The 26,805-nt window shown below is 53.8% G+C and overlaps 2 protein-coding genes across 3 annotated transcripts; one reads left to right on the top strand and one right to left on the bottom strand.

The window, feature by feature from the left end:
• Positions 1-133: 133 nt before the first annotated feature.
• On the top strand, positions 134-21,620 carry CTNS (cystinosin, lysosomal cystine transporter). Of its 2 annotated transcripts, XM_049858718.1 has the most exons (13): positions 134-259; positions 1,864-2,039; positions 3,181-3,260; positions 7,479-7,557; positions 8,790-8,874; positions 11,749-11,852; positions 11,962-12,093; positions 14,752-14,851; positions 14,939-15,058; positions 16,269-16,439; positions 18,766-18,883; positions 19,139-19,253; positions 19,625-21,620. In XM_049858718.1, the coding sequence occupies exons 3-13, from the start codon at positions 3,200-3,202 to the stop codon at positions 19,740-19,742; spliced, it is 1,203 nt and encodes a 400-aa protein (XP_049714675.1). In that variant the 5' UTR covers positions 134-259; positions 1,864-2,039; positions 3,181-3,199; the 3' UTR covers positions 19,743-21,620. The 2 variants fall into 2 exon arrangements, with proteins under 2 accessions (XP_049714675.1, XP_049714674.1); XM_049858717.1 differs by having other exon boundaries at positions 136-259; positions 19,139-21,620.
• Positions 21,621-21,717: 97 nt separating this feature from the next.
• TAX1BP3 (Tax1 binding protein 3) lies at positions 21,718-26,803 on the bottom strand. The gene is made up of 4 exons (XM_049858720.1): positions 26,722-26,803; positions 23,600-23,719; positions 23,071-23,148; positions 21,718-22,742 (listed from the first exon to the last, which is right to left on the bottom strand). Exons 1-4 carry the CDS (start codon positions 26,758-26,760, stop codon positions 22,605-22,607), a joined length of 375 nt encoding a protein of 124 aa, XP_049714677.1. The 5' UTR covers positions 26,761-26,803; the 3' UTR covers positions 21,718-22,604.
• Positions 26,804-26,805: the final 2 nt, after the last annotated feature.

Genomic DNA, 26,805 nt, shown 5'->3' with positions numbered 1-26,805 from the left:
TGGCAAGTCGCCTGCGCCTTTCCGCTTCGCTCCAACTCTGCCCGGCTTGGCCAGGCTAACATTCATGAAAACTACAGCTCCCAGAGTGCACCACCCCGAGATCTAGCCTCCGCCAATCAGGTGATTCGGGTCAGGTGACCTCCGGCCCGCCCCCATACAAAGTCAAGCTGGCTGGGGAAGTGCACACATTCCGAAGCGGCGCCTGCTTGAGGTTCCTGCGTCCGGTGTGGTCAGTCCCCCGAGCCTAGGAGAGTCTCAGGTGAGAGCTAGTGCGGCCCGGACAGCCTCCCGCCCATTTCCCAGGCGAATCGCCTGAGGCCAAGAGACTGTCACAGCAAGTCAGAGGGACAGCCTACCGCGGTTGCAGCCCCCTCAGCCACTCCTGGGTTCCATCCCTTGCCAGGGGCGGGAGGAGGTGGCTCCAGTCGCGGCCTCGTGACACTGGACAGTCCCCAAGTGGAAGGGCCCGAGCAGTGGTGAGAGGAGGCTGGGGACACTGCAGTGCTGGGGTAATGTGAGTGGCTCTATCCCTGTGCAGTTCTGAACCCCTTCCCTGCCTCTTGCTCGGTTGCCGCCCCGATTCTGGATGGGGAGTTTGCAGATTGCTTTGGGGAGGGGAGACACTGAGAGCTCCGTTTGGGGTGCTCAGTGAGGCGCTGATCTCCAGGGGACTGGGCAGGACTAGACCCCGCCTCACCCTCCTGGAATTTCACGCTGGAGGCAGAGAGGACACCTGGACCCTGGCTTTTTCAGTAATATCGAGGATAACAGCCTATGCTTAGTGTTTGTCAGGTGCCCAGGCAATAGTGGTAATCTCTTCACATCAGTATTTTGCAACCATTTTTCACCCTCCAGGATCCTTTTAGGCATTTTTTTTTTTCCTAGTCATCCTTCACACTATGAAATTCTGATACTCATAGACTGTTTGTTATGTATTGTGGCCATTTGGAGGGCCACAAGCTATATTAGTTAAGATTTTTTTCACTCCCAAGAACCAGTTTTCACTCCTGTTGAGAAAGCATGGTTTACATACATTATCTATGAGGCAGGTATCACTGTCCCTGCTTTCATATTAGGAAATTGAAGCTGGAGGAGGTTAAGTAGCATCCCAAGGTCACACAACTAATAAGTAACAAAAACAAAAAAACATTGCTGTGGAGTCGATTCTGACCCATAGTGACCCTATGGGACAGAGTAGAACTGCCCCGTAGAGTTTCCAAGGACTGTTTGGTGGATTCGAACTGCCAACCTTTTGGTTAGCAGCCATAGCACTTAACCACTACGCCTAAGTGGGGGAACTCAAATTCAGACCTGTGCACTCTCTCTTCAGGGCACACATTCCTTGCCACTGTTTGTGTTCGGTCTCCAAGAGAAGGAGACCCAGGCTGTACGAAAAACCCAAACCAAAAAAACTAAACCCATTGCCGTCAAGTTGATTCTGCCTCATAGCAACCCTATAGGACAGAGTAGAACTGCTGCATAGGGTTTCCAAGGAGCAGCTGGTAGATTTGAACTGTCGACCTTTTGATTAGCAGCTGTAGTTCTTAACCACTATACCAGCACCGGGGCTCCCTATATAACAAAGGACAAGGCACATTCAGATATCTGGCGGAGAGAAGCTGCTGCAGGAGACCCCTAGCTCCAAGGAAGGAACAAGTGGTGGGATGGGGGAGGACTTTCTGCAGCAGGTGACATCTGAGTGAGATCTGGGAGAGATTTAGGACTTCCATGGGAAGAAGGACACATTTCTGTCTTGTAGCATTCACAAGACGCTGATTGTAATATATAATTATTCTGATCTTTTTAAACGTATTAGTTGACTTATCACTGAATGTCTATCTGTTCTGACATTTTTCCTCCAAGGTGTCTCAGCCTTTGAGGCTGGGGGACTTTTGCTGACCAAGAGCTTCTCAGTTCGGATTCCACTCCTGCCAAATGAGAGAGGAGCTGGTTAGACCTGATTCTGCATCTGCCCAGGAGAAAACCGCCGCTATCCTGGGGAACAAACTGAATCCTTAACTTGAGGGCACAAGGCTGAGGTGAGGAGCAGAGAGCGACAAGAGTGATAAAAAGGCCTCTAGACATTCTGTATATACAGGACAGCAATTCCCTGTGGGTCGGGATACAGGAAGTCAGAGAACACAAGGCTAAAGCTTCCACGGGCAAGGCCCCCAGAGACAGCCAAAGGGTAGAGAGATCGGTGGGAAAGCTCCTGGGATGAGGTCTAATGGGCCAGTGAGAGCTATAGCAGGCAGAAAGGCCTCTGAAGGACAGGTGGAAGTCAGACAGGCTGGGCAGTCGGGGAGATTTCTGTGAAGGATGGGTATCAGGGAGGCCTCCTTTGAGCCCGGGGGCAGCGGTGGGGAGGGGTATCAGGGCCTTCTGGAGGCTTTTTCGGGAAACCAGAGTGGGAGCAGGGATATTTCCACACAGACCTCTCCTAGCTCTCCCCACAATTTTCAGGAACCCCCAGAGGTGGTCGGGGGTGGGAGAACCTGGACACTGGACACTGAGGCAGCATGTGGAGACCAAGTTACAGAAATCCATGCTGACTTCCCCGTTTGACCCATGGCTCCCCTGCTGTGTGTTGGGGTTATGGGTAAACAGCAGCCTGTCTCCTTCACTAAACCAATGAACTGTTCCAGGGCTGATCGGGAGTTTGTCCAGCCCTCTGTCCCTGTCATGAGTGATCCCTCCCAGTCCTGGGGAGGTGATACTTGTCGAGTGAATTAGTCAGTTGGCGACATTAGCCCTTTGCACTCTCACTCTAAGACAGAAAATTGTTAGGTTTGTGGGTTCACAGTTTAACCTCAGTTTTAATAACTTTTTGGGAAAAAAAAAAAAAAAGAACCCCCAGCCAACAAAACTGTGTTCTTTCTGTTAACTAGGATGCAAGAAGCAGTTGCAGAGGGAAAAAATGTTTGTTTGCTTCCTTATGGTGGGACCTTACACAACCCACTTAGCTGGTCTGAGGCCGTTTCCCCACAAATTAAAGAAAGATAAGCCCTCCCTAGGGTCCCCTGCTTGGAGGTTGTGATGCAAAGCCTATGAGGCCACAGGTGTGAAGTGAAAGTCCTTTATGAGCTGTCCTGTGCCACAGTTGCGGTTGGCATAGTGTCCACCTGCAGCTGAGCTGATTCAACCTTCTCCTGAACTCTTGCCATCTGTCTTTCTTCCTAGTTCTCTGGAATCAAGAAACATGATGAGGGGTTGGCTGATTGTTTTTATCCTTTTCCCCCTGGAGCTTGTAGAAAAATGTGGTAAGTTTAGAAATCGGTCCTCAACTTCGTAAAGAGGGAAATAATGACTCTAGAGCGAGTGGCCTGACCTGTTCATAGCCAGGTATTTAGAACTGTCCAGACCACATGTGCTTGCTTGCCCCTGGGTGAAGTTCAGGAGTTTTACAAGCAGCCAGATGGTTCCACAAATAAATAGCCTTCTGTCCCATGGTCCCTGTTCCCTTTTCTGTATCGCCAAAGTCAACAGTTAGTATTTAAATCAGACTGTGCAGCCCCAGCAGTCTGGGGTAGTGTCTGTAAAGAAGACTTATGCCCCTGACCTCTGGGCCTCACAAAGGGAGTTGTGGGTCTTGGAAGATGCTGCAGAGACAGGTGAAGTGGCCAGCCATGCTGAGCCTGGTCCAGCTAGGCACAGACAGCCTGGGGAGTCTGCCTGGACACCCCATTGTAAAATGAGAAAACCCTTCCCTTAGAGAAGGATCAAGGAGCAGGGCGCAGCTGCCCAAGCAGGGCTGGGGCCACACAGAAGGCAGGCTGGTTGTCAAAAATACATTAGGGTTTGCTCATCCTGATTAGGACTGACCTTCAAAGCAGGCCCTTTGGAGGCCCACATTGATTGAGGAATTCTCCCACTGCCCAAAACATCCCTGGAATTCCTTCCCAAGGAGAGCCATGTTTAGCTTTCTGGGGACACAAGGCCCATTATTTTGATCATTAGCCTGGCTGTTGCCACAAATCAAATATTTCTTAAAATTCCTGACTGAAGATTTTCAAATGAACCTTCTACAAGCAATACTTACATTGAGGAAGTTTCCCAAGAGCCAAGCACCATGGCTGCACCATCACAATGACCTGGCCTGTCCAGTCTCTGAGGAAACAAGGATGATCTGATTAGTCCTGCCAGGCCAATTAAACAGTCTTGTCATTTTGCAGTCATACCTGTCAATGAGCAGTTTCTCAGAAAGAAAAGGTCCTTTGGGCCAGGAAGCCCAGTGTTTCTCAGTTCAGCCTGTGCCTCAGCTCACCTGGCAGTGCCGTTGGAGTGCCTTTTCAAAAATGTAGATACCAGAACCCCACCCCAGCCCTCCTGGAGCACATTCTCTGTGACTAATGCATTTAGTGATTCTAGGCGAGAACCACAAATCCAGCTCCCACCACCTCTGATCATATCAAGGGATGCTGAGGCCCAGGGAGGGTAGAAGACTTGCCCAGAGTCTTCTAGAAAGTCACAAAGCCCAGACCAGCACGTAGTATGCCAGCTCCTTATATCACTTTGCCTCCTTTTCTGAATGTCAGTATAAAAGAATAGTGGAAGCTACCGTAAAATCCGGTGCCTGGAAATGGGTTTCTAACCTCGTGCTCCTGTGCCTTTCTTCTCCTTGCTTTGGGGCATGATCACGGAGGATGATAGATGAGATGCTTGGCCTTCGGAGTTTTTTGTCTCTAACTTCTTTGGTGGCCTAGCAGCAACAACCTGGGCTTTAGACCAGAAAGGCCTAGGTTTGAATCCTGCCTCTGCCATTCCCGAGCGACTGTGGGCAAGACACTCCCTTTGACGATTCTCAGTTTCCTTATATCAAAATAGGAGTGATAATGCCCGCCTCTCACTGTCGTAGTATTTAGAGAATGGAAGAACATAGCAGAGTCGCTGGCGTGGGGTGGGGTAAGAAGTAGGGGAGGTATCAATTGAAAAAAAAACAATAACTCCTTGCGATCAAGTTGATTTCGACTCATGGTGGCCCTATATGTTACAGAGTAGAACTGCTCCATAGGATTTTCTTGGCTCTAATCTTGATGGAAGCAGTTCACAGGCCTTTCTTCCACGGAGCCACTGGGTGGGTTTGAACTAACAACCTTTGGGTTGGCAGCTGTTCGCAAGCGGCTTCCGCCACACAAGCTCCTGAGGTGTCAATAAGTATTAGTTAATAATCAGAAGAAGTATTAGTTCAAAAAAGCAGATTCTCTGTAGGGAAAACTTGGTTGGTCTCCTTATGACCCATTTGGTAATTCTAATACGGTCTCCAGAGACTTCTACCCTGGGACAAACTTTAAAATATGCTTTCGCATGGTGGGATGCCAGCTTCCTAACTGCCTCCTGTCTTGGACTAAAAATGTCCTCCAGTTCTTCTGTGATGGTATAACCATAACTAACCATTATTTAGCACTTCGTACATGCCCAGCCACGTGGAAAGGGTGTTACAAGCATCACCACGTTTTGTCTTCACAATCACCCTGTGAGATAGGCCTTGTAATGTTTCCCATTTTACAGATGAGGAAGCTGAGGCTCAGAGAGGTTAAGTATCTTACCTATGATCAGAGAGCTAGGAAATGTCAGGGCCAGGATGCAACTGTGTGACTTCAGAGTCCAGTCTCTCAGCTACTGAGCGCTGCCATCTTCTGCGGTGCTAAGCGGGGAGAAAAGTGAAAATCCCTAGCTGCCTCTTTTACAATGCAAAGACTGGAAGAGCCTAGGCCATGAAGAGCTCTCACCCACCCTGACTACCTTCCCAGCAGAGCTGGAGGACCCAGAGGTGTGGGGGGCTGTCTGGCATCATCTTTAGTAGACATCTCTGTAGATGTCTTATCTCTCGATAAAGATGGAAAACTCCTATGGAGCAGCTCTGTCTAGGCACCGCCTTGTCAAGAACTTGTTTATCAGATGTGGTCCTCAGCTACTCGGTCCTCAGCTACCAGCACAGATGTCAAGTGCTAGAATTGCCCAGCTGCACAAGCCCAGGACAAAGCCTCAGATTGCCATCAGAGCAGTGAGGACAAGAAAGAAGGGGCAAAGTTGCCAAAGCCACCACCAGATTCCAAAGCTACACATAAAGGAGGGACCAGCTTATTCTGCCCTTAGCAGCTTGGCCTCTCCAGGGACCAGGGTGGGGCCATCCCCATCTGAGGGGCCCAGCCAGGCAGAGGCAGCCGAGGTGGGGGAACTATAAACCACAGCCAGTAGACGTCTCAGCGTGGAGACTAGCAGTCTCAGGACAGCGCCTTCATCGGCATGCACACATGCAGGGCTAGCATGGAGAAAGCAGCTCAGACACCGCCCGAGAGCCCCAGGTAGCAGAGCTGGGCCCAAGCGTGCAGGTTCAACGGTGGCGATTCCTTTGGAGATGAGGTTACCATCTGTGGAGGTGCCCAGAAAGAGGAAGAAAATCGAAGAGGGGAATCAGACAGTGGAAGCTGAATCATATAACTTTTAAGTTCCTTTCCAACCCAAGCATCTAAAATTTCAACTCTAAATTCTTTGTGTTCTGGTTAGAGGGAGACCTGGGCCCTGCCTGCAGCCTCTACCCCTGCAAAGACCATCTTTATCAGAGTTGAACACCTGCTTTCCTTTTGTGGGTCCCCCTCCTCATTCCAGTCTAGATTCATGATCACGATCTCAAGGCCATGCATAGGCCCTGAGGCTGTGAGACAGGGCAGGTGTGGCATGGGGCTTCAAGCCCACCTGGGAGTAAGGGGGAAGGGGCGGGATGTGGGCTGCCCAAACACAGGAAAAGGTCAGAGAGGCTAACTCAGGCTCTTTCTCTGGTCAAGTTGCCCTGTGATCATTGACCTCGTAGATCTCCATCCCTCACCCAGGTAGCCTATTTGTCTACTTTATCCTGAGTTAATGTCTTAAGGCCAAGAAGAAATCCCTGAAAGTGAAAGAATCCGTCTTGTTCACCATTCTTCCCCAGTGCCCAACATATAGTCAGCCTCAGGAAGGGGATCAGTGAGTAGCCGAGCTGGGTTAGGAAGGGAGCCCAGAAGAGTTCTTAGGTTAACTGGGCCCCACGTACCTGTGAGTACAGGAAGGAGGCTAGGCCAGTTCTTCACGTCTGTCAGAAGAAGGGGTTCAAGTCTGTGTTTTCCAATCCCGCATCATGGCTTGAATTCCTTTGAGAGAACTTTTAGGGCCCATGATTCTCAAACTACCTCTGGGTGCCTCAGCCACAGACACTCAGCCTGTCAGTGGAGCGGGAGGAGAAGGCTCTAGTATTTCCCACTCAGGCCTGTGTCCTTCTCTGTCTCTGTCTTGGGCACTGTTGGGGAAGGAGCATCATGAGAGCTTGGGCTTCCAGCCCCATCACTTAACATCTCAGAACCTCCAGGTCTTCACCTAGAAAGTAGGGGCTGTCATGAGTCAAAACTCATGAATTCAGATGTCAGGGACCTCATCGCAGTTCTCGCTCAGGGGCCTGAGTTCTCTGACCTAATGACTCATGTTGTTGATTTGGGTCTCTCCAGAGTCGACCTTGCACCTCAGTGTTCCTCCGATCGTGAGGCTTGAAAATGGCAGCTCAACCAATGTCAGCATCGCCCTTCGGTAAGTGCCCAGCTCTGTACTCAGCCCCACTTGTTCACCCTGTAGCTGAGCCAGGGCTGGCCCCAGCTCATTCTAATACAAGTGTGATGCTTTTGCCTCTAAACTATGCTACAATACATAGAAAGAAAGGTGCTAGCCCCAGGCTGCAGACCCAGGTCCCAAAGTCTGTCCCCCGCCCACCTACTGAATCCTTGTTTCCAGTGGGAAGAGGTGGAAGGGGGGCTTCTCTGCAAAGACCTTGGCCTATTCCCCAGGTGAGAAGAGCCCTTGAGTGACCAGCAGCTGATGCCAGGCTTCAGAGTGGTCCTTCCCAAGGCTTTAAATATTTGAGGAGAGCCCTGAAGGGCAGGGGCAAGGAGCTGAGCTGCTCACCAGCATGTCAGTGGTTGCTCATAGAGCCAAAAGCAGAAGTGATGCCACCCGGGGATCCCATTCATGCAACTCTCATGCTTGGCCTCCATCCAGAGAGTTGTCCTTGCTGACATCTGCTGGTTCAGGCGTGCGGGCCCCAACCTTTTCCAGACTGTGCCAGAGAGCCTGTCTTTTCCTTCTGTTTCCTTAGCTTCGTCCTGCTCTTGTCTCCCAGCCATGAGGATTCCCTAAGATGTTGATTTGGAGCCCTGTCCTTTTCTCTTTACTCCTGTCCCCTTCCTCGCCTCTCCTGGGACTGCAGGAGGGCTGATCTCAAACCAAAGCTTTGGTACCACACCTGATAGGCCGGCGATTCCATTGGTAGCTCCTGCCATCTGTGCACATCGACACCTTGTAATTCTTATAAGTCATCCTGTGAGCCCAGATTTGAGGCCCCCACGGGTTGCTCCCAGCCAGCATGTCTACCTTATCCAGTCAGACACATCTCCCGACTCCGTAGGGAGTTTCCACTCCCTCTTGCCCTACCTGGAAGGCCCCTGCCTCTGTCGATCAAATTCTGACCTTCCCACAAATCCCCATCCAGATTCGCCTATCTCTGGACCCTTTATTTGGCATTCACAGCCAGTTCCCTATCTTCTCATGCTGTCACCCTATCCCGCTCTGACATCTTGTCTCCCGATAAAGACAGAAGTCTCCTAAGGAGCAGGGACTCCACCTCTCTACCCCTCAGGGTGAAGCACATAGCATTTCCTGACCCAAGTGACTTGAGAAATGACAGGCCCAGCGTGAAATCCTGAGGATTGGTTGAGATCTCACAGTGTCCAACTTCCTAAAAGTAATCAGATTCTTGTCCTCCACAGGCATCCATTAAATGCAACCTTGGTGATCACTTTTGAAATCACATTTTGTTCAAAAAACATCACTATCCTTGAGCTCCCTGATGAAGTAAGTAGCAAATCTGACTGACTGGGTAGGAAAACACTGAGGAACTAAGTGCGTTTTAATTGAGAACTTGTGAAAATAGGCCGCCTTACTTTTAAAACATGGACCACCCCTGTTCCATCAGTCTAGAAATCTATGATTTGGGCCTGTTGGCCTCCTTGGAGATGGATATTTTATGCCTTTCTCATAAATTGAGAAGGCAGTGCTAGGAAATGTGACACAAAATTGGTTCTGAGAATGTGGAAGAAATTCTTAAAGATGGTTTTCTGCGACCTTGCTGCTCAAGGGCATTCCGTGGACCAGCAACATTGGCCTTGCTTGAAAACCTCATAGATACGCAGAACCTCAGGCCCCACCCCAGACCTACTAATTCAAAATCTCCATGCTAGCAAGATCCCCAAATGATTGGAGTCCACGTTGGAGTTTGAAAAGCACTGTTCTGAGACACCATTGGTTGGGGTCATTCCTAAAAACTAGTGCCAGAGGCTGTCTAGTATAATAATGATAACTAGTCATAGTTTTTAGGTATTTGTCTATTTATATGTACCCTACTTCCATATCTGAGTCCCTGAGTGGTGCTGTTAATGTACTTGTCTGCTAACCAGAAGGTTGGAGGTTTAAGTCTATTCAGAACCACCTTGGAAGAAAGGCCTGGCAATCTAGTTCCAAAAAATCAGCTATTGAAAACTCAATGGAACACACTTCTACTGTGACACACATGGGGCCACCATGAGTTGGAATCAACTTGACTGGTTTTTACGCCCACGTTACCGGGGATTTGAACTAGTTACCATTCAACTGGGTAAAAAACATAGAGGAAGCACCAATGCAGAGCCACCTTATACGGAGAGTAAGGGTTAAAAAAAAAGGCGAATCCAGGGATGAGGTTGACACCCGCGAGGTGCATCACGAGGCCTGTGTATCTGAAGGGACAGCCTGCAAATCAGCTCTGAGCTCTCCAGCAGGCAACGATACTGAAGGGTGGGCAGTCACAAGAGCTGGAGAATCCACAGTCTTTAAAACACTCACCACTCACCACAGATGAAACGTGAATACGTTATGCCGAGTGAAATAAGTCAGACGCAAAAGGACGAATGTTGCATGACCCCACTTCAATGAAATAACTAGAATAGACAAATACCTAGAGACCAAAGTTCATGAGTGGTTACCAGGGCCGAGAGAGTAGGAGAAAGAGGGAGTCAATTTCTGATTGATGAGTTTACTCCCTATTCCCAGAAGGGATTTAGTGGGTGGTACAATGGTTAAGTGTTTGACTGCTAACCAGAGGTCGGCAGTTCAAATCCATCAGAGGCACCTCAGAAGAAAGGCCTGGTGATCTCCTTCTGAAAAGTCATAGCCATAAAACATGATGGAGCCATTCTACTCCGACATATGGGGTCACCATGGGTCAGAATCGACTCAGCAGCAACTGATACTGTACTATAAATATGCAAACAACTGCGAGGGAAATCAGTTAAAAATAAGGTGGCAGGAAAACAAAATAGATCCAGCAGTAGTACGTGTTATAAAGATGTAGCTTGCAAGACGTGGACCAGAAATTGGACTCCAAGCTTTGCCGCAGCCACTTAAATCATTTCAGTTGTTTTGGGAAAGCCCCCTGATTTCTGTTGTTAAGACCAAAAAGCAGTGCTTCCTGGGGGCCTCATAAAGAAGCCACTGAACTCTGCCGAACCACAGCCTCGTGGTGCCTTTGAGGATGAGCTGTAAGGCTGGGTTTCCCTTAGGGTCCAGCGGTACGGGCAGAGGCTGGGCCTCGAGTGTCATCCACGGTGCAGACAGGTTTGGGTGGCGCAGTTTGGTTCAGTAAAGCTCCCTGTCACTCTGGGAAGATAGAGAGTATCAGAAGGAATGATGATGGCAAGAGCTCTGTCGCAGGCTTGCCTGCAATTGCTCTTTCTTGGAGCAGAGCTCTTGGTAAAGGTTGGTTAGAAATGACGACGAGAACGTCCTTCCTGCTGAGTATCTGGTGTGTGTAGCTCTTTTGTTTTGTCACTTGGCAGCCAAGCTGGGCACAGCGTAGACAGCCTTTTGTGGATATTAAGGAGCTTAGAGCCCTGATAGCACAGTGGTTAAGAACTCAGCTGCTAACAAAAAGGTCGGCAGTTCAAATCCACCAGCTGCTCCTTGGAAACCCTTTGGGGCAGTTCTGCTGTTTCCTGTGAGGTCGCTATGAGTCGGAATCAACTTGACGGTGATGTGTGTGTGTGTGAATAATATGGAAATGGAGGCGCTAGTAGCAGTCATAGCGTAGTAGCGATAGTAAGCACTTAAGCCAGGCCTTGTACGGTAAGCTTCGTGGATATTATGTCATTCATAAACCAATAAGCCAGTTGCCGTCAAGTCGATGCCAGCTCATGGCAACCCCGCGTGTGTCAGAGTAGAGCTGTGCTCCATAGGGTTTTCAATGGCTGATTTTTTGGAAGTAGATCACCAGGCCTGTCTTCTGAGGCACCCCTGGGTGGACTAAAATCCCCAGCCTTTTGGTTAGTGGCTGAGTATGTTAACCATTTGCACCACCCAGGACTCCATTTCATTCATAGCAATGCTATAAGGTAGATACTTGCCTTATCCCCATTTTACAGATAGCAAACTGAGATCAGAGAGCTTGAATAACTTGGCTGAGATCACTGGCTAGTCAGAGAGGGAAAGCCCGAGGGCAGGGCCGTGGTTCTACTCAGAAAGCCTAAGGCACAGAAGTATGGGGGCATTTGAGTTGGTGGGCCAGGTTGGCAAGCCCCTGGAAGGCAGGGTGTGACCAATCTGCCCCTCTGTTCCCTGGTGGGTTCCTGGAGCCAGGTACTCAGTGGGGCCCTCCATAACTGTGTGGCATCCAGTCGAATCCTGTCTTCCTAACAGGTTGTAGTGCTTCCCGGAGCAACAAATTCCTCTTTTCAAGTGATGTCTCGAAATGTTGGACAAGTCACTGTTTATCTGCACACAAATCATTCCAACCAGACCGGGTAGGTGGGCCTTACGTGATGAAAAGGGAGGCAGTGATGGGGATAGGGTATCAGGGACACCTTCGGAAGCCCAGCCTTGGCCTATCCCAGCCTCCAAATTCCTTTCTAGCCCGCGGATACGCTTCTTGGTGATCCATAGCAACATCGTTAGCATCATAAACCAGGTGATCGGCTGGATCTACTTTGTGGCCTGGTCCATCTCCTTCTACCCTCAGGTGTTCAAGAACTGGAGGCGGAAAAGGTAACCGCCTGAGCTTCCTGTGCAGGTTCGCCTGGGGCAGGTAGGACAGAGGCACTCCAGCGCCTCAGCTTCATGCTTTCGCTGTCCGTTCTTCTCTCTTCGTGCCCTTTCTAGAAGGGTGTCCTAATGTACAAGCTCTCCCCAGAGCCTGTGATAGGACTCCCAGTGCTAGACGTCTGGTCCCTTGCTAAGCTTACCCCTCCCTGTGCCCTGCCATGAAGATACTTTCCCAGCAGCCACTTCTGTGCTGCCTGAAGCCACAGGAGGGGCAAGAGGGAAGCTGGGGGCTTCCTGCAGGTGCTTACCTGGGCAGAGCAGGTAGGTTCCAGTCACGCCCTTCCTGCTGCAGGAGACAGCTTAGAAAGCACCAACTTCTTCAAAGACCTAAGTGTAGCTTTCTACCTTTTAATGACAAGGTCTAATGGGAAGTGGTCCCCCTACTTAGAGACAGAGCAGCTGTGATGGGGTCTGAGTTTGGCAAAGGTCAGGGTAGCATGCCTGCTAGGGAAAGCCAGCAGCAGAGGGGATGGGGTTTGGGGCCAACTGTCTAAGAGCTGTTTCCCAGAGAGTGGGCAGAAGGGCAGGTTGGCCTGGCCACCGCCTGGAGCTCCTGTGAACCCGGGGTTCAGCCTGCTCTTGGGGTGTGAGATCTGTGTCCTTTCCAAAGACTGACTAAGCGTCCTCATGCTGCCTTGTGGAGTCCCGGGAAAGAGGATCCCGGGAAGGAGGAGGTGGGGCTCAGCAGGGCACATCTTCCCCGAGCACCTGCTCACACCAGGCCCTGAGCAGCTCCTCCCATGGATGGCTTCCTTCACCTCGCACAGCAGCCCTGTGAGGCAGGAAATGTCCTGTTTGCAGATAGGAAGCAGAGTAGCCAGAGCTACTGGCCATAGGTCCACAGTGAGCAAGTGGTAGAACAAGGGTGCAAAAGTCGGCCTGGGACCCCAAGGCTATGTGTGCCCTTCCCTGACCTGACTCTGGGGTCACCTGGGGAGAGAGTGCTGTGGGCCTGAACTTGTCTCCAAGCTCCCAGCAGCCTGTGCTGTCCCACCCCAGAGCTCTGTCGCTCAGGCTGTGTTGTCCAGCAGTGGGGAGGGGAGGCCCCTACCTCTGTCCCTGTTCGCTGTGGCCCAAGGATAAGCCCTGGTGCAGCCCTCTAGGGCCCTTCCCTGGGCCCCTTGGGCTGCCACACCCACCCAGCTGGAGTCAGCCAATGCCACTGAGTGAGGCTGTGGGGAGCTGAGACTTGGCGCATACATTGCATCCTACCCCCTCTGGGCAGTTTATTCCAGCTATGGGCCTGCTCATGCCTGTCAGGGACTCTTGGCAGGAACTCTAGGATGTGATGGGGGATTTCAGACAAACAGGGAGATTTGGGGACAGGAGCCTACACCCATCTGCTCTGTGCCTCCGAGTGCCGGGCTTGGTGAGCAGCTGCTGACTCCACACTCTCCTAGGTGTTTCCCAAATGGAGGCCAGAGCCAAGTGCACAGCCCTCCCCACCAACCCGATCATCTTCCAGCATTCACCCCTTTCCATCCAGTGAGCAAGGTCCTTGAGCCTTCCTACCTCACCTGATACCACATGCATCCCGGGAGCCAATTCGTTTCCCTCCCAAGTCTCTCAAATCTGATCCACCTCATCTCCAGCTTTACCAGCATCCACAGCCCAGCACCACTGTGGTTCACAGGATTTCCGCCCTTACATCCTGATGGGCCCCCACTTCTCTTGCCCCCTTTTTCCCCAGTGTTCCCGTTGAAACCTGAGTGTTCTTTCCAAAAATCAAATCTGATCTTCTTGCCTCCAGTGTCTTCCTGTTGTTCTTAGGATAAAAACAAAACCTAGCCTGCCTCCCTTTCTGCCTTTCCAGCCTCGACTCCCACCCCGGCTCTCTCTGCTTCAGCCACCTTCATGCCTTTTCCTCTGCCTAGAATGTTCTTCCCCACAACCCTGGTACCTGCTGCTCAGCCATGGGATCATGCCTCGGGAGTTACTTCTTCAGGGTAGCTTTGTTATGAGACCAAACCCTCGTCCCTGGTCCTAGAGACTTTCTCCAGCTTGGTGCTGTGGTGTTGGCTATGTTAACTTTCGTTTGTGATGGCCGATTATGGCTTCTCTGCCTCTAAGTAGGAGACAGGAACTGCTTCTTTCTCATCAGCCTCAAGAGCCTGGCAATACCTGGAACATAGTGGGGTCTCAATAAATCTTTGTTGAATGAGTCCACCTGACAGAGGTGTGGCCACCTGTGACCAGGGTTTTCATGATAAGGGCATAAAGTAGCAGTTTTGGCCACAGTGGCAAAAAGGTGTATCTACCCCAGCCTCCCCAGTTTGGTCTGCATCTTCGTGCAGCAAGGCCTGCAGGGATGGAGTCACCCTACCACGTGGGCCTCCTAGGGGGCTGCTGAGCTGGGAGCCACGGACGGAGATGCCTCCTTTCTGCCGGAGGCCTCCAGACTTCCCTCTGGGAGGGCCAGGGCTTGCAGAGGCATGAGAAGTCTCAGAAGGGAGGGAGAGCAGGAACTGGGGGATGGGACAGTACTCCTGGCAGGGGGTGGGGGGAAGGCTGAGCCCTCCTTCCCCATGTGCTGGGAGCTCTGTCCCCTCCCATCCCTCCTGCTCCAGGCCTCACCTCCTGCCCTGCTTTGCCCCCACCCAGTGTCGTCGGCCTGAGCTTCGACTTTGTGGCCCTGAACCTGCTGGGCTTCATGGCCTACAGCGTGTTCAATGTCGGCCTCCTCTGGGTGCCCTTCATCAAGGTATGGCCCTGTGCCCCCAGAGCCCGGCCCAGCCGTGTAGTGGTCTGGCTGCCCCTTACCACCCAGCTTCTCCCCACCCCCTCACAGGAGCAGTTTCTCCACAAATACCCCAATGGAGTGAACCCCGTGGACAATAATGACGTTTTCTTCAGCCTGCACGCCGTCGTCCTCACCCTGGTCGTCATCCTACAGTGCTTCCTATACGAGGTGAGGGAGCGGGCTAGGGACCTGCCCCGCCACCACCGCACTCCATCCCACCCTTCACCCACACCTGCCATTTTACAGAAGACATGAAATTTGTTCATTCATTCAGCATCTACTTACTGTTACCTGGGTGACATACTGGGCTCAATGCCAGGCACAGACACCCCATGTGCGCCAAGCCCTCGGGTCCCCCAGTCTGGGCTAAGGGACACAGAGAAAGGCTGACAGCTGTGCAGGACAGGGAAGCACGGGCAGCTTGTGGCGGCCCTAAACCAGCCAGGGAGCAGGAAAGAGAGCATCAGAGGAAGCGATGCTCAGTGGAGGTCCATGGATGAGTAAGTTGCCCTGGAGATGGGGAAAAGGGGAGGGCGGTGCACTCCCAGTACGGGGAATGGGATGTGTGAAGGCTGAGGGGCATCGTGAGGGACCACGAGCAGGTGGGAGAGGCTGGGGCTCTGGGTGAGGTTTGAGTGCTAGGTTGAGGGGCTTGGACTTGGACTTGTTGATGGAAGGCCTCCCATTGTGTGTGCAGGAAAGGGCTGATGGTCACAGCTTTTCTTTCACTTCCCGTTATTGCACCACTTCCCTCAGGGGCTGCCCTCCTGCAACGAGCCCAGCTTCCAGATGTGAACTTTAGGTTGTCCTACCCTTTGCTATGAAGTACATGACAGGGGAAAGGTAGAGTGAGGACGGATTCTAGAGATCATCGGGCTCTAGCAGGGTCAACGCTAGGCTGGGATGAGGTGCAGGGTCTCCAGTGGGGGAGGGGGGAGACCCCAGCACCCTTTGTCCTACAGAATGTGCTCAGAGCAGGCACCCAGCTCTGCAATGTGGGAACAAAATGTAGGCGGGAGCTGGAAATTTCCAAGATGGACTGAAATGGAGACCCCACATGGTTAAAAGGGTATGATTGGTGCTAGGGACACACCCGCGCCCGCTGGAGACCTGGTACCTTGTCCCAGGCAGTCACTGACTCACTCTGACCCCAGTGATCTCTGGAGTCTGCCCCCATCCCTATGTCTCCCCGCTGTGGCCCCAGAGCGGGCCTCCCTCACTCGGATGCTCCAGGGCCAGCATCCAGCTGCCACCGTTCCCCTTTAGCCCACCTCCACCCCCCTCTCTAAACCTGACCTGGCCCTGGCAGTTCCCCACCTGAGGCCCTGCCCTGGCTCCCTGGGCCCGACTCCCCTCCTGCTCTCCCTGTCCACCTCAGCGAGGCGCCCAGCGTGTGTCCTGGCCTGCCATCGGGTTCCTGGTGCTCTCCTGCCTCTTTGCGCTCGTCACCATGGTGTTGGCTGCAGTCGGGGTGACCACTTGGCTGCAGTTTCTTTTCTGCTTCTCCTACATCAAGCTCGCAGTCACGCTGCTCAAGTACTTCCCACAGGTACTCCAGGGCCCACCTTAATCTTCCCATGTCCACTGGGGCGAAAAGGAGCCCTGGTGGTGCAAGGTTGGCAGTTCAAACCCACCAGCCACTCTACAGGGGGAAAGATGTTACAGTCTGCTTCCTTAAAAGATTCGCAGCCTTGGAAACCCTATGGGGCAGTTCTACTCTGTCGTACAGGGTCTCTGTGTGTCAGAATTGGCTCGACGGCAGCGGGTTTGGTTTTGGGTTGGGTGGGGTGAGAGGGCCCTGCTGGTCTGGGGCAGCTTCTGCTGGATGAGAAGGTGACGATGGAAACCTGGGGTGGAAGCTAACGAACCCGGCAGGAGCAGAGCAGAGCTGGTGGTTACTGCTGTGTGCTCTCCCTTGGAGCCCGGGAGCCTCACGAGGAAGTCAGTGGAGCCATCTCTGACCTCTCAACGCCCCACTCCACCATTCTCCTGCTCCACATGACAGTTCTTCCTCATACCTCCACTTCTGCTCCCTGCCACTGCCCCCGTTACCAACCGACACCCCTGACACACAGCAGCAGGCCGGTCAGAAAAGAAAGGACGAGGGAGCCCACCACTGCAGCCTTCAGCCCTGTTCAGAGATGGTTCCCTTGACACCCCATCCGGGGACGTCCTTGTAGGCCATTAGCACCCAGTGGCCCTCAGCACCCCTGTGAGAACTCAGCCCTGCTCAGATCCGGGCATTTAGCATCAAGCATGTCTTCCCCTGTGGCCAGCATCAGTAGATGAGACAAATACCAACAGCCCCAGGACAGGGTTTAGGTTTGAAATAGGTGCCAGCTGCGAACCTCTGAAGACATTGATGGTTCAGTGGTAGAATTCTCACCTTCCATTCAGGAGACCCAGGTTTGATTCCTGGCCGGTGCACCTCATGCCCGGCCACCACCCATCTATCAGTGGAGGCTTGTGTGTTGCTATGATGCTGAACAGGTTTCAGCAGAGCTTCCAGGCTGAGACAGACTAGAGAGAAAGACCTGGCAATCTACCTCCAAAACTCAGTCCATGAAAACCCTCTGAAACACATGGTCTGATCTACAACCAGTCATGGGCAGCGTTTTGTTGCATTGTACATGGGGTCTCCATGGGTTGGGGGCCAACTAGACGGCAGCTAACAACAGCAGCAGCAGACCTCTGCCCCTTAATCTAGGGCCTGTGTAACTCACCCCATTTCCAAGAGACAAGCCCCCTTTTTAGCTTCCCCAACTATGGGAACTTTGTGTTTACTGGGCTCAAAGGAAGGATAGCATTTGGGCTGGGGTCTGGGGGCACTCTCTTAGAGGGCATGGAAGCAGAAGCAGATCCTTAAGGGTGAGCAGGACTTAACTGCGTGGGCAGGAGAGCAGGGGCATTCCAGGCAGGGGCAGTCTGCACAAGGCATGGGCAGAATGCATGGGGGGCAGCGAGCAGCCCTTGGTGGGCTGAGCAGTGTTGAGAATGGTGGGGCAAGGAAGGCAGGACCAGCTCCCAGACTTTTGAGTAGGGGGAAGTCTTGAGGGGAAGTGAGCCTCAGTCCCTGAGCACAGGAAGGCTGGGAAGCCTGGGAGGCAGGAGCCCCAAGTGGGGATTATGGAATCATCCTGGATGGGAAAGGTAGCAGTGAGTATGGAAAAGGGTGGGAGAGAATCTCAGGACAAAGAAGGGGCCCTGCCTGGTGGCCGACTGGGAGAAGACCACTAAAGGGGCCAAGATCTCCTTCCCTGGTGGTAGGAAGGCAGTACCTGTCAGAGAATCCCTGGGGATGCTGTGGTCGTCGGGGAGGACGAGGGGTGCATGCAGCAGGAAGAGTGGGGATGTCCAAGGGGACTCACCCACAGAGCCCAGCGGGGGCTAAGGTGTGAGTTAACTCCTCTGTAGAGGAAACTGAGGCCAGGAGAAGTCGGACAGCCCATCTGAGGTGACACAGTGCAGATGAGGGAGCTAGGATTCCCAGCCTATGATCTTAAGCATGACATTAAGTCCAGGCTGGACTCTCCAATTTGGGGAGAATGGAGGTGAGAAGCAAAATCAAAGTTGTTTTGACACCCAGAACAAGAAGGGATGAGAAGTTCAGTAAGGCAGCACCCCCACCCCCTGCTGGCGTTGTGAGGTACAGGGATGGAATGAGGGGGGCTCTGTTTGCTCTGCATGCCCAAACTGTTCCCCTGACCAAGGCATAGCAGGGCCCAAAGGTCACTCTGTTCCTTGGAGCCGAGGCTCAAGTACATGAGTGGGAGGAATCGGAGCCACTTGTGTGCAGAGCAGTGGTCACAAGGGGTGTGAGGCAGCCACCTGGCCCCCTCACTGCCCTCCATCTGTCTGTCTGTCTGCCTGCCCAGGCCTACATGAACTTTTACTACAAAAGCACCGAGGGCTGGAGCATTGGCAATGTGCTCCTGGACTTCATCGGGGGCAGCTTCAGCCTCCTGCAGATGTTCCTCCAGTCCTATAACAATGGTGAGTCCGCCGTGGGCTACCCACCCAGCTGGTGGGCTAGAGGTGCAGGGCGGGGCTGGCCTTCCGAGACTCCAGCTAGAGCTAGCCCCCCATCCCAGGCCCTGCAGCCTGGGGAGCCAAGGTCAGACTCCTCCAAGGGTGGAGTTATGTCTGGGGCAAACGAGGACACCCCCAGCCCTTGGAGCCCACTGTGCCACGGCTGCTTTAGGGGCTGCCAACCTATATCTGAATTTTGTCCCCTTTGGCTCTTCACAGACCAGTGGACACTGATCTTTGGGGACCCAACCAAGTTTGGACTCGGAGTCTTCTCCATCTTCTTTGATATTGTCTTCTTCGTCCAGCACTTCTGCTTGTACAGGAAGAAACCAGGGTACGACCAGTTGAACTAGCACCCAGGCACCCAGCGTAAACTGCCCAGGCCCTGGGCCCTAGTTGGGGACAGCTCCCCAGTGAAAACCGGAGAAGCAGCCTGGAGTGTAGGGCTGGCTCGCGGCCGACCTGGAGAAGCACTCTTTCTCGGGGCCACACGCCTTAAACACCAAGCAGCCTGCCTTCGTCCAGGACCCTCCTGGGCCCAGAAGGAACCTCTCCCTGGGAGAGACGCCTGACTCTGCTCCAAGACTAAAAGCCAGATTGCTGGCGACCCCTGCCCAGCCTCCCCAGAGGTCTCAGCCCCTCTGGGCCTTCTGGGCCAGGCATCTCCTCCTGCGTCTTGATGTCGCCATCTCTCTTTTCTTTAAGGCTTCAGGCAGCACACACAGGTTCCGACAGCGGTCCCAGGCAGGATTGGGCACTGAGCTTGGAGCCGGAGGCCTTGCCCCAAACAACCAGTGTTTCTGGGAGCAGCCTGAATGGCTGACCTTGCAGCCAGGAGAGCCAAGGGCACCTTGCTGCTACTGCTGTGTTCCCCAAGAGCAAGTGGCCAGATGCTGTGGCCGGTGGACCCTGAGGTGCTGGTGCTGGTGCTGGTGGTGGACGGGCTAGGACTTTGGGGTTAGGCCTGGGGTCCTTCCTCTGAAGGCCACTTTCTCTGAGCATTCACATTCCTGACATGCACTCTGTCTGCGTAACTCGGCTTCATGACTGCAGCAGCAGGTGGCCCAGGCCAGGGCCTGGTAAAGATAGTATTTCTCAGCCCTGAGGTGCCCACCAGATTCGTTCTGGACTGGACTCATGCCCAGCGCCCTCTGGGTCTTTATCACACAGGGTCAGATTATCATACTAACCCTTTCTGAGTTCTGGGAGGGCTATTTTGGAAGTCAGTGGCTTACTTTCTCCTGCCCTCTCTGCCTACCTCCAGTTCCCCAGAGTGGGGACCAGGGACCACTGGAGCCCCTCCTGCTCCTTACCCTGTGTCTGGAATGCAGGGCACACACACTACCAGACAGTGCCTTAGAGGCCTGTCAGACCTGCCAAAGGTAGGCAGAGGCAGGCCCCCCACCATCACTTTCCCAGACCCCTATCTGAGGCGCATCAATTTTGTTCGCTACTCAGGGACCTCAGATAAGGACTTGAGACCACCTCACACAATCTTCAGGGCCCAGCCCTGATCCCAAGCCTCCTGCCTTCCCACCCAAGCCCTCGTGCCTCCTGGGGCAGGGCACGGGCGAAGGGGAGGGGGTGGCCAGGGTGTGCCTTGTACTTGCCTTGAGTTTCTATTGCATGCTCAGACTTTTTTATTACAAGGTCAGTGTGAAGGGTCTGTATCCTTAATTAAAGCTTGGCTTGCTTCCTTTCTTCTCGCTCTGAACATTTGCTAGATGCAGAAGAAGTTTTATCGGCCATCAGAGTCCAGTTCTCGGGGCTTGGTGAGATGGCCTTACTTTTTTGTAAGCAAACGCACAGGGTCGGGAAGCTGGCTGATCCTGTGGTGGCTGCGCACTGACCCAGCCCTTTGTCAGGGGGAGCCCTCGGGCAGTGCAAGGTGTCTGCTGGCTCCGGGGCCTGGCCAGGTAGGTCTCCCAGGTGTACCACCAAGGGCAAGCAGCTGCGGCTGTGGGTGTGAGCTTGGGTCGGATGAGGTCTTTAAGGGCATGCCTCCACTGAGAGAGGTGCTTAGCTTCCAAAGCCTTCCTCTTTCCAGTCATAACAAATACCAAACGTTTTAGGGTCTTGTTTCCCCCTAAAGCAGAAACTGTGGCTTGACCAAGTCCACAGACCTATTTTATTTGGGCCAGCCAGTCATTTAATTTGATATTATGGGGCGCTTCCAATTGGGGGGGTGGGGCACATTTTAAAAATGGGAGCTATTACCTGAAATTCCAAAATCTTGGCTTTTCTTGAAAAATCTACTTTGGCTGTGCTAGGTGGGCCTAGTTCCTGTCTGGCAATAGTGTCCTGGGGCTGCTTGTGCACAAGGCAGAGGGACCCTCTCCCCCACCGCCCCCCGCCACCAGCTCTCAGCCCCTAGCACCATGTGAAGCACATCCTCAGTGTGATAAATCACTCGCTCTTAAGGGTCTTAGGGGCAGGCGTTTTTCCCATGAATCCCTGGGTGTCCATGAGGCCCCTCCCAGTGGGCTGATGCTAATATAAGGAAAGTTGGGGGGTGCTTAGAGGTCCACAGTGACACCCCAAAGACCACACATTCCAGGCTTCCCACCCCAGCGCTATGAAGGTGTTCCCAGATCTCCCCTCCAGATGTGGTCCTTGCCAAGTACGGTGTGTTGTCACTGGTGCCCCTCGGGCTACATGAAATTTTGCAGGCAGGTGGGCCTGGGAGTAGCTGGGCTTCACCCAGAGCCGCAGTGGCCAGGGCAGCCACCCTTAAAACCAGAGCTCTCACCCCCAGCCCGCCCCCAAGCCCCCTAGCCCATGCTCCAGCAAAGACCCTGTGAATCCCAGCGTTGTTTATTATCAGGTGTGGGCAGCATCACATTGCCATTTCCAGTCACAACAGTAAGGCTTGTTAACTTGCTAGGAGTGGTGGTTGCCCCAGATGTGAATTAGTAAGCTAAATTCAAAAGTAGAGGTGGCATCTCCAAATAGGAAGATAAAAATGCTTTGTATCAAAGTTGTGATTAAAAAAATACAAAAGTTAAACCCACACACATAGAGGAAATTGGCAATCCTGAGAGGTGCCCTGAAATGTCAGCCTTGAACTTCATCTAGATCTTGTGAGCAGGTGAACCCTGGGGAGGCCAGCACCCTCGGGGGAGTGGGGTGCGTTGCGCTGAACTGTGTGGCTTCTGTGGGTAAACCTCCACAATGCCTCTGGTAGTGTGTGTAGCAAGTTCCCCGCTGGGCAATGCGGGGGAAAAGCATGGGGGACGGGCACTGCAGAGTTTAGACACCAGGACAGGACTGAGCCTGCAACCAGAGCAAAGGATGGGGAGAGGCCTGGCCCCGCCTGTCACTTTCCAGCATTTTGGCAGCTCTCAGGAAATGGTGTCTCCCCATTTGCCCGGGCATTGCCCGGGCCAGGCAGCAGGGCCTGGGGGCTGAACCTGGGGCCAGTGCACACTGGCTACAACTCAGCTCCAGGCCCTTGTTTCCAGTCCTCAGCGTTCAAGGGAGGAAACTGGCCCCACAGCCTCAGGCCAAGGTAAGAGAGGGGAGGGAGAGACTGGGTCGGCCTCAAGGAAATGCCTTTGGGACCAGCTTTTGCCCTTCTGAGCGGAGGCCCAGCGCTCAGCAGAAGCCAGAACAAGGGGCAGATGGGGTGGAAGTGGTGTCACTGTACAGAGGTGGGCAGGCACAAGTCGGGGACCATGGCGGGCTGCTAGGACAGCATCGACTGCTGCACGGCCTTCTGCAACGACTGCCGCGTCACCAGCAGGCGTACCACCTCCTCTGAGCGCTTGGTGAGCCGCTTCCGGGCCTGGTCATGGGTGACCATGGTCATGTCCCATCCGTTCACCTGGCCCAGAGAGAGAGCATAGACCACCTCAGCTCCCTGCCCTCTGGGATCTGGAAGCAGGACAGGCTTGGAGGCAGAGGAGCTCGGTCATCCAACTAAGCCCCCAAGCTGATGTCCCGGGCTAAGGGACACCAAGCACTGTAGCTGAGGCACGTAGAGGAGAGAGCGCCAGCTTCCTCTGGGGGCATTGCCAGCATGGGCTGCAAAACGACTTTGGTGAGTCTCTCCCTGGTGCCCTGGGAGGGCTGGGAGGCAGGGCAACCCCCTACCCCTAAGTACTGCAGACCTTCTAGCCCAAGCAGTTTTCCTCCTTTGGGACACCTGTTACCTGCATGATTTTGTCTCCAATCTGCAGCCCAGCAATTTCAGCGGGGCCTCCTTCGGACACCCGTGTGACGTAAATGCCCTGGAAAGCGACAGCCCAGGTCAAGGACTGTGGTCTCTGGACTGGCCCCTTATCCAGCAGCACAGCCCAGCATGACATACCATCAGCCCTCCATCTGTGCCTACACATAGCCTTCCCTGGGGTACGTGGCCAGTGTAGGTTGTGCCAAGACAGTCAGGCAGGAAAGCTTGGCTGCCCCACAGATGCTCCACCCTCTGCTGATGGCCTCCTCCTGGGCTCTGCCCGAACATGCCATTCGAGGGGGTAGGAGGCCCAAAAAGGGCTGGAGAGGGCGGCTCCCCAACCCTACCCCTACTTATTCCCACCAGATCATTTTTTGGACCTTCCTAGAGAGGACTATTGGGGAGAGATGAGGCCTGCTCCTTCCACCCCCGGCCCAGGGAGCAGAGACCCACCATCTCGGGTCTCTGTGCCCTACAGGGAGGCCCTACGACCCTGGCCCCCCACTCACCTTGTCGGTCTTATCTTCTGAGAAGGGATTCTGGGAGGGATCCTGGTCAATTCCGCCTCCGATACTGAACCCCAGGATTAAGTTCTCACCTTGACGCAGCTTATGAATTTCAACTCTTTGCTGCCAAAGAAAAAAAACAAGCTGGGGGTGTGTCGATGTGTGGAGAACGGGTCTGGTCTGTGTCCCCAGCAGCAGCCTGGAGACTGCTGGGGCTGCTCAGAGCCACACCGAGGGGGCAGGGGCAGGGGCAGGGGCAGGGTCCTCGCCAAGAATCCAGCTAGTCACCAGCCTGAGACATTGGGCGGCTGGGAATCAGAACTCAGACTTAACGACCCACCCACACAGCCTTCTGTTTCCAACCTCTCCCCCTTCCCCTGTTGGTCTCAGATACCAGCCTTAGTCCACATGTGATCTAAGTTTACCCTCCTGGCTCAAGAGCCCGGGGGAGGCCTACACAAGAGCAGGAGGGGTCAGGCCCTAGAGTGGGGCAGGCAGCCCAGGGATGGATTACCCAATAAGCATGGTACACATGGGCTTACTTACTAACATGCAGTGCACGATTTCACCGGCACACCCATGTGAAATTGTTCAGTACTGATTAGTAAGGAAACACAAGTAAGCCCATGCACCTTGCTTACTGGTTCATCTGCCCCTGTTCAGGCCCCTTGCTGAGGCAGCTCAGGTTGCTGAGCCAGTCCTGCCAGGGGCAGGATGGGCATGCTCAGGAAAGGCAGAGAAGATCATGCACACACAGAAAGGAGAGCTTCCCTAACCAAAGGAACAAGATGCTGTGGATACATTTCCATGAGACTGGCACATACGGCACAGGTCAGGGACCTGGAGGTAAGATGAGGCTGAAGCTGGGGCAGGATCAGAAAGGCTGTGGGATGTGGGCCAATGAGGCTGGCCCCGGTTGGAGGATGGAGTCATTCTCCCTAAGACCCAGGAGACAGAAGAATGTCCTGGGGCTGTCTCCCACCATGCTCTGGGGCTCTACTCCCACTGTGTCAGGCTCTTTTCAGAACCTTCAGGCATCCTCCAGTCACCAAATACTGTGAGCAGGACCACCCCAACCCAACAGCAGAGAGTTTTAACAGGAAGAAGAAAAAGCAAGAGGCAACTTGATCTGGACCCGAGGGGCTTCACAAAGGAGGGATCATTTGCAGCAGGCCTTAAGGGGTAACCTGACCTTGATCCTGAGCCCACTGGGCTGGGCAGGGTATGGTCAAGTTTGAGTGCTAGAACTCGGAGTAGGTAGGGACTGGAGGCAGGATGTGGAGCCAGGGGACCTGGGCTGCTTGGAAAGTGAGATCAACAGTCTTGGGCACTGCTCATAGAGAAGAGAGGAGTCAAAAAGACCACCCAGCTGCCAGGCCTGGCTGCACACAACCACCACTGAGATGGGGCCCAGCAGGAAGGGGCTTTAGGGAAAAGAAGAGCATTTCCAGTGTGAGTTCGGGAGCCATCCAGACAGATGTCCAGAAGGCAGATGGAACCCTGGAGCCACCGTTTAGAGAAGAGGCCAAAATGGTTTTAACCTTCTCAAAATGTTTACATGGCGGAAACCTCCCCACCCCACCCCCAATCCAAGACACAAGAGGGAGAGGCCAGACCCCACCCACCAGGTTGAGGCAGGAAGACAAGGTCCACAGAGGGTAAGACTGCACAGGGTCACACATCAAAGCCACGTTCCTAGTGTTAGAATTGGGGGAAGGGGTCGTGGTCCTACAGCTTTGAGGAAGACCTTGGGACCAGCCATGACATGAGGAAGGGGGGGGTAGGAAACATGACCCCTGAGCCTGGGTCCTCATGCCCACAGGTAAGTGTGAGCCCCTCCACCTACCTCCAAGGTCAAAGAGTGCAGGCCCTTGGGCTGGAAGGCAGGATCCTGTCACTAACTTGCCAGGTGAGGCCAGGCAGGTTTCTGCCCCTCGCTGGCTCCTCACTTGCACTCCCTTTTTCCAGGTAAGGAGCAAACTTGGCCTTCTCTCTGGGGCAGTTAGGGTTCTGGAAAAGTCAGGCTGTTGCCACCAGAGTGAAGCTTAAGACAGCTGTCAGCAGGTCCAGCCTTGCTTCCTGGTAGCTTGGGCTGGAGCTCTGCACTCACCCTCACGTGCCACCTTTATCAGTGGCTCCCTGCCACCGCCCACCTGACCCCATCTGACCGAAGAGCTCCCTGGCACACCCCTACAGGATACTTCACTCAGTCCCTCTGGCCGCAGGGCTGAGACTTCCAGCTGCCCCATCACCTGCCTAGCACGCACTTCTTCCAGTTTTCTGAAATTTCTGGGGAGCTAGGCAAGAGACCTGGGTCCTTCCTAATGAACACTTGCTTTATGGCTGGGGCTGTTTCTCTACCTTTGCCATCCAACTATAGCCCCATCCAGCTGTGGCATTGGTGTCTGGGTCTAATGTCCTAGTCTTTCTCCTTCCCTTCGCCTATTCTAACAGAACCTGGTGCCCAAGACAAGGCGGCGGCTAGGGGCCTGGGCTGACCTCCCAGAGGGGTCCAGTCAGCCTCAAGTGCCAGGCGCGGAGGGGACCCAGGGAAGGTTCGGTGCAGGATCGAGCCAGTTATAGGACCCTTAACTCTGGGAGGGTGGTGGATGGGTGCGAAAAGTCCAGGCTGGACCTGAGGGAGGAAGGGGCGGCTGCGCAAGCCTCCGACCAGCCCCACTCCCCAAATCTCCCTCCGCTGGGCGGCGGCGGCTGGAGCGGAGGAAGTACTTCCTCATTCCAGAGGCTGCGACTCATGAACTTAGGGGCCGGCGCCCGCCCCCCGCGGCCACCCAGCTGGGGACACTGAGGCCCGGGGAGGGCGGTGTTTTCCCAGGCTTCAACAGCAGAGACCTTTCTCCTTCGTCCTCCCTGTCTCAGCTGTTGAAAGGAGTCCAACCAGGGGCGGCAATGCGCGGGGTCTGACTCGGTCCAGGGTTTCAGGAGGCGCTTGGGTCCCAGGCCATCTCTGTTTCATGGCTGGGGAGGTTGAGGCCGAAGCCCAGGTTACCCGTTTGCAGGAGCCCCGGGTCCGATGTTTTGTCAACCTGTGTGGGCTGTCAGTTTACTGCTCCGCAAAATGGGGGCAGCACAAGACAGGAAGGAGCCCACGAGAGAGCACTCACCACCACTGCGGTGACCGGCTGTCCCGGGATGTAGGACATCTCGACCCCAATCCTGGTAACCAAGCACCGTTCCGTGAAGCCCGC

This window comes from Elephas maximus, chromosome 19, assembly GCF_024166365.1.
Source record: "Elephas maximus indicus isolate mEleMax1 chromosome 19, mEleMax1 primary haplotype, whole genome shotgun sequence".
Lineage (NCBI taxonomy): Eukaryota > Metazoa > Chordata > Mammalia > Proboscidea > Elephantidae > Elephas > Elephas maximus.
This window is presented reverse-complemented; position numbering and strand designations above follow the sequence as displayed.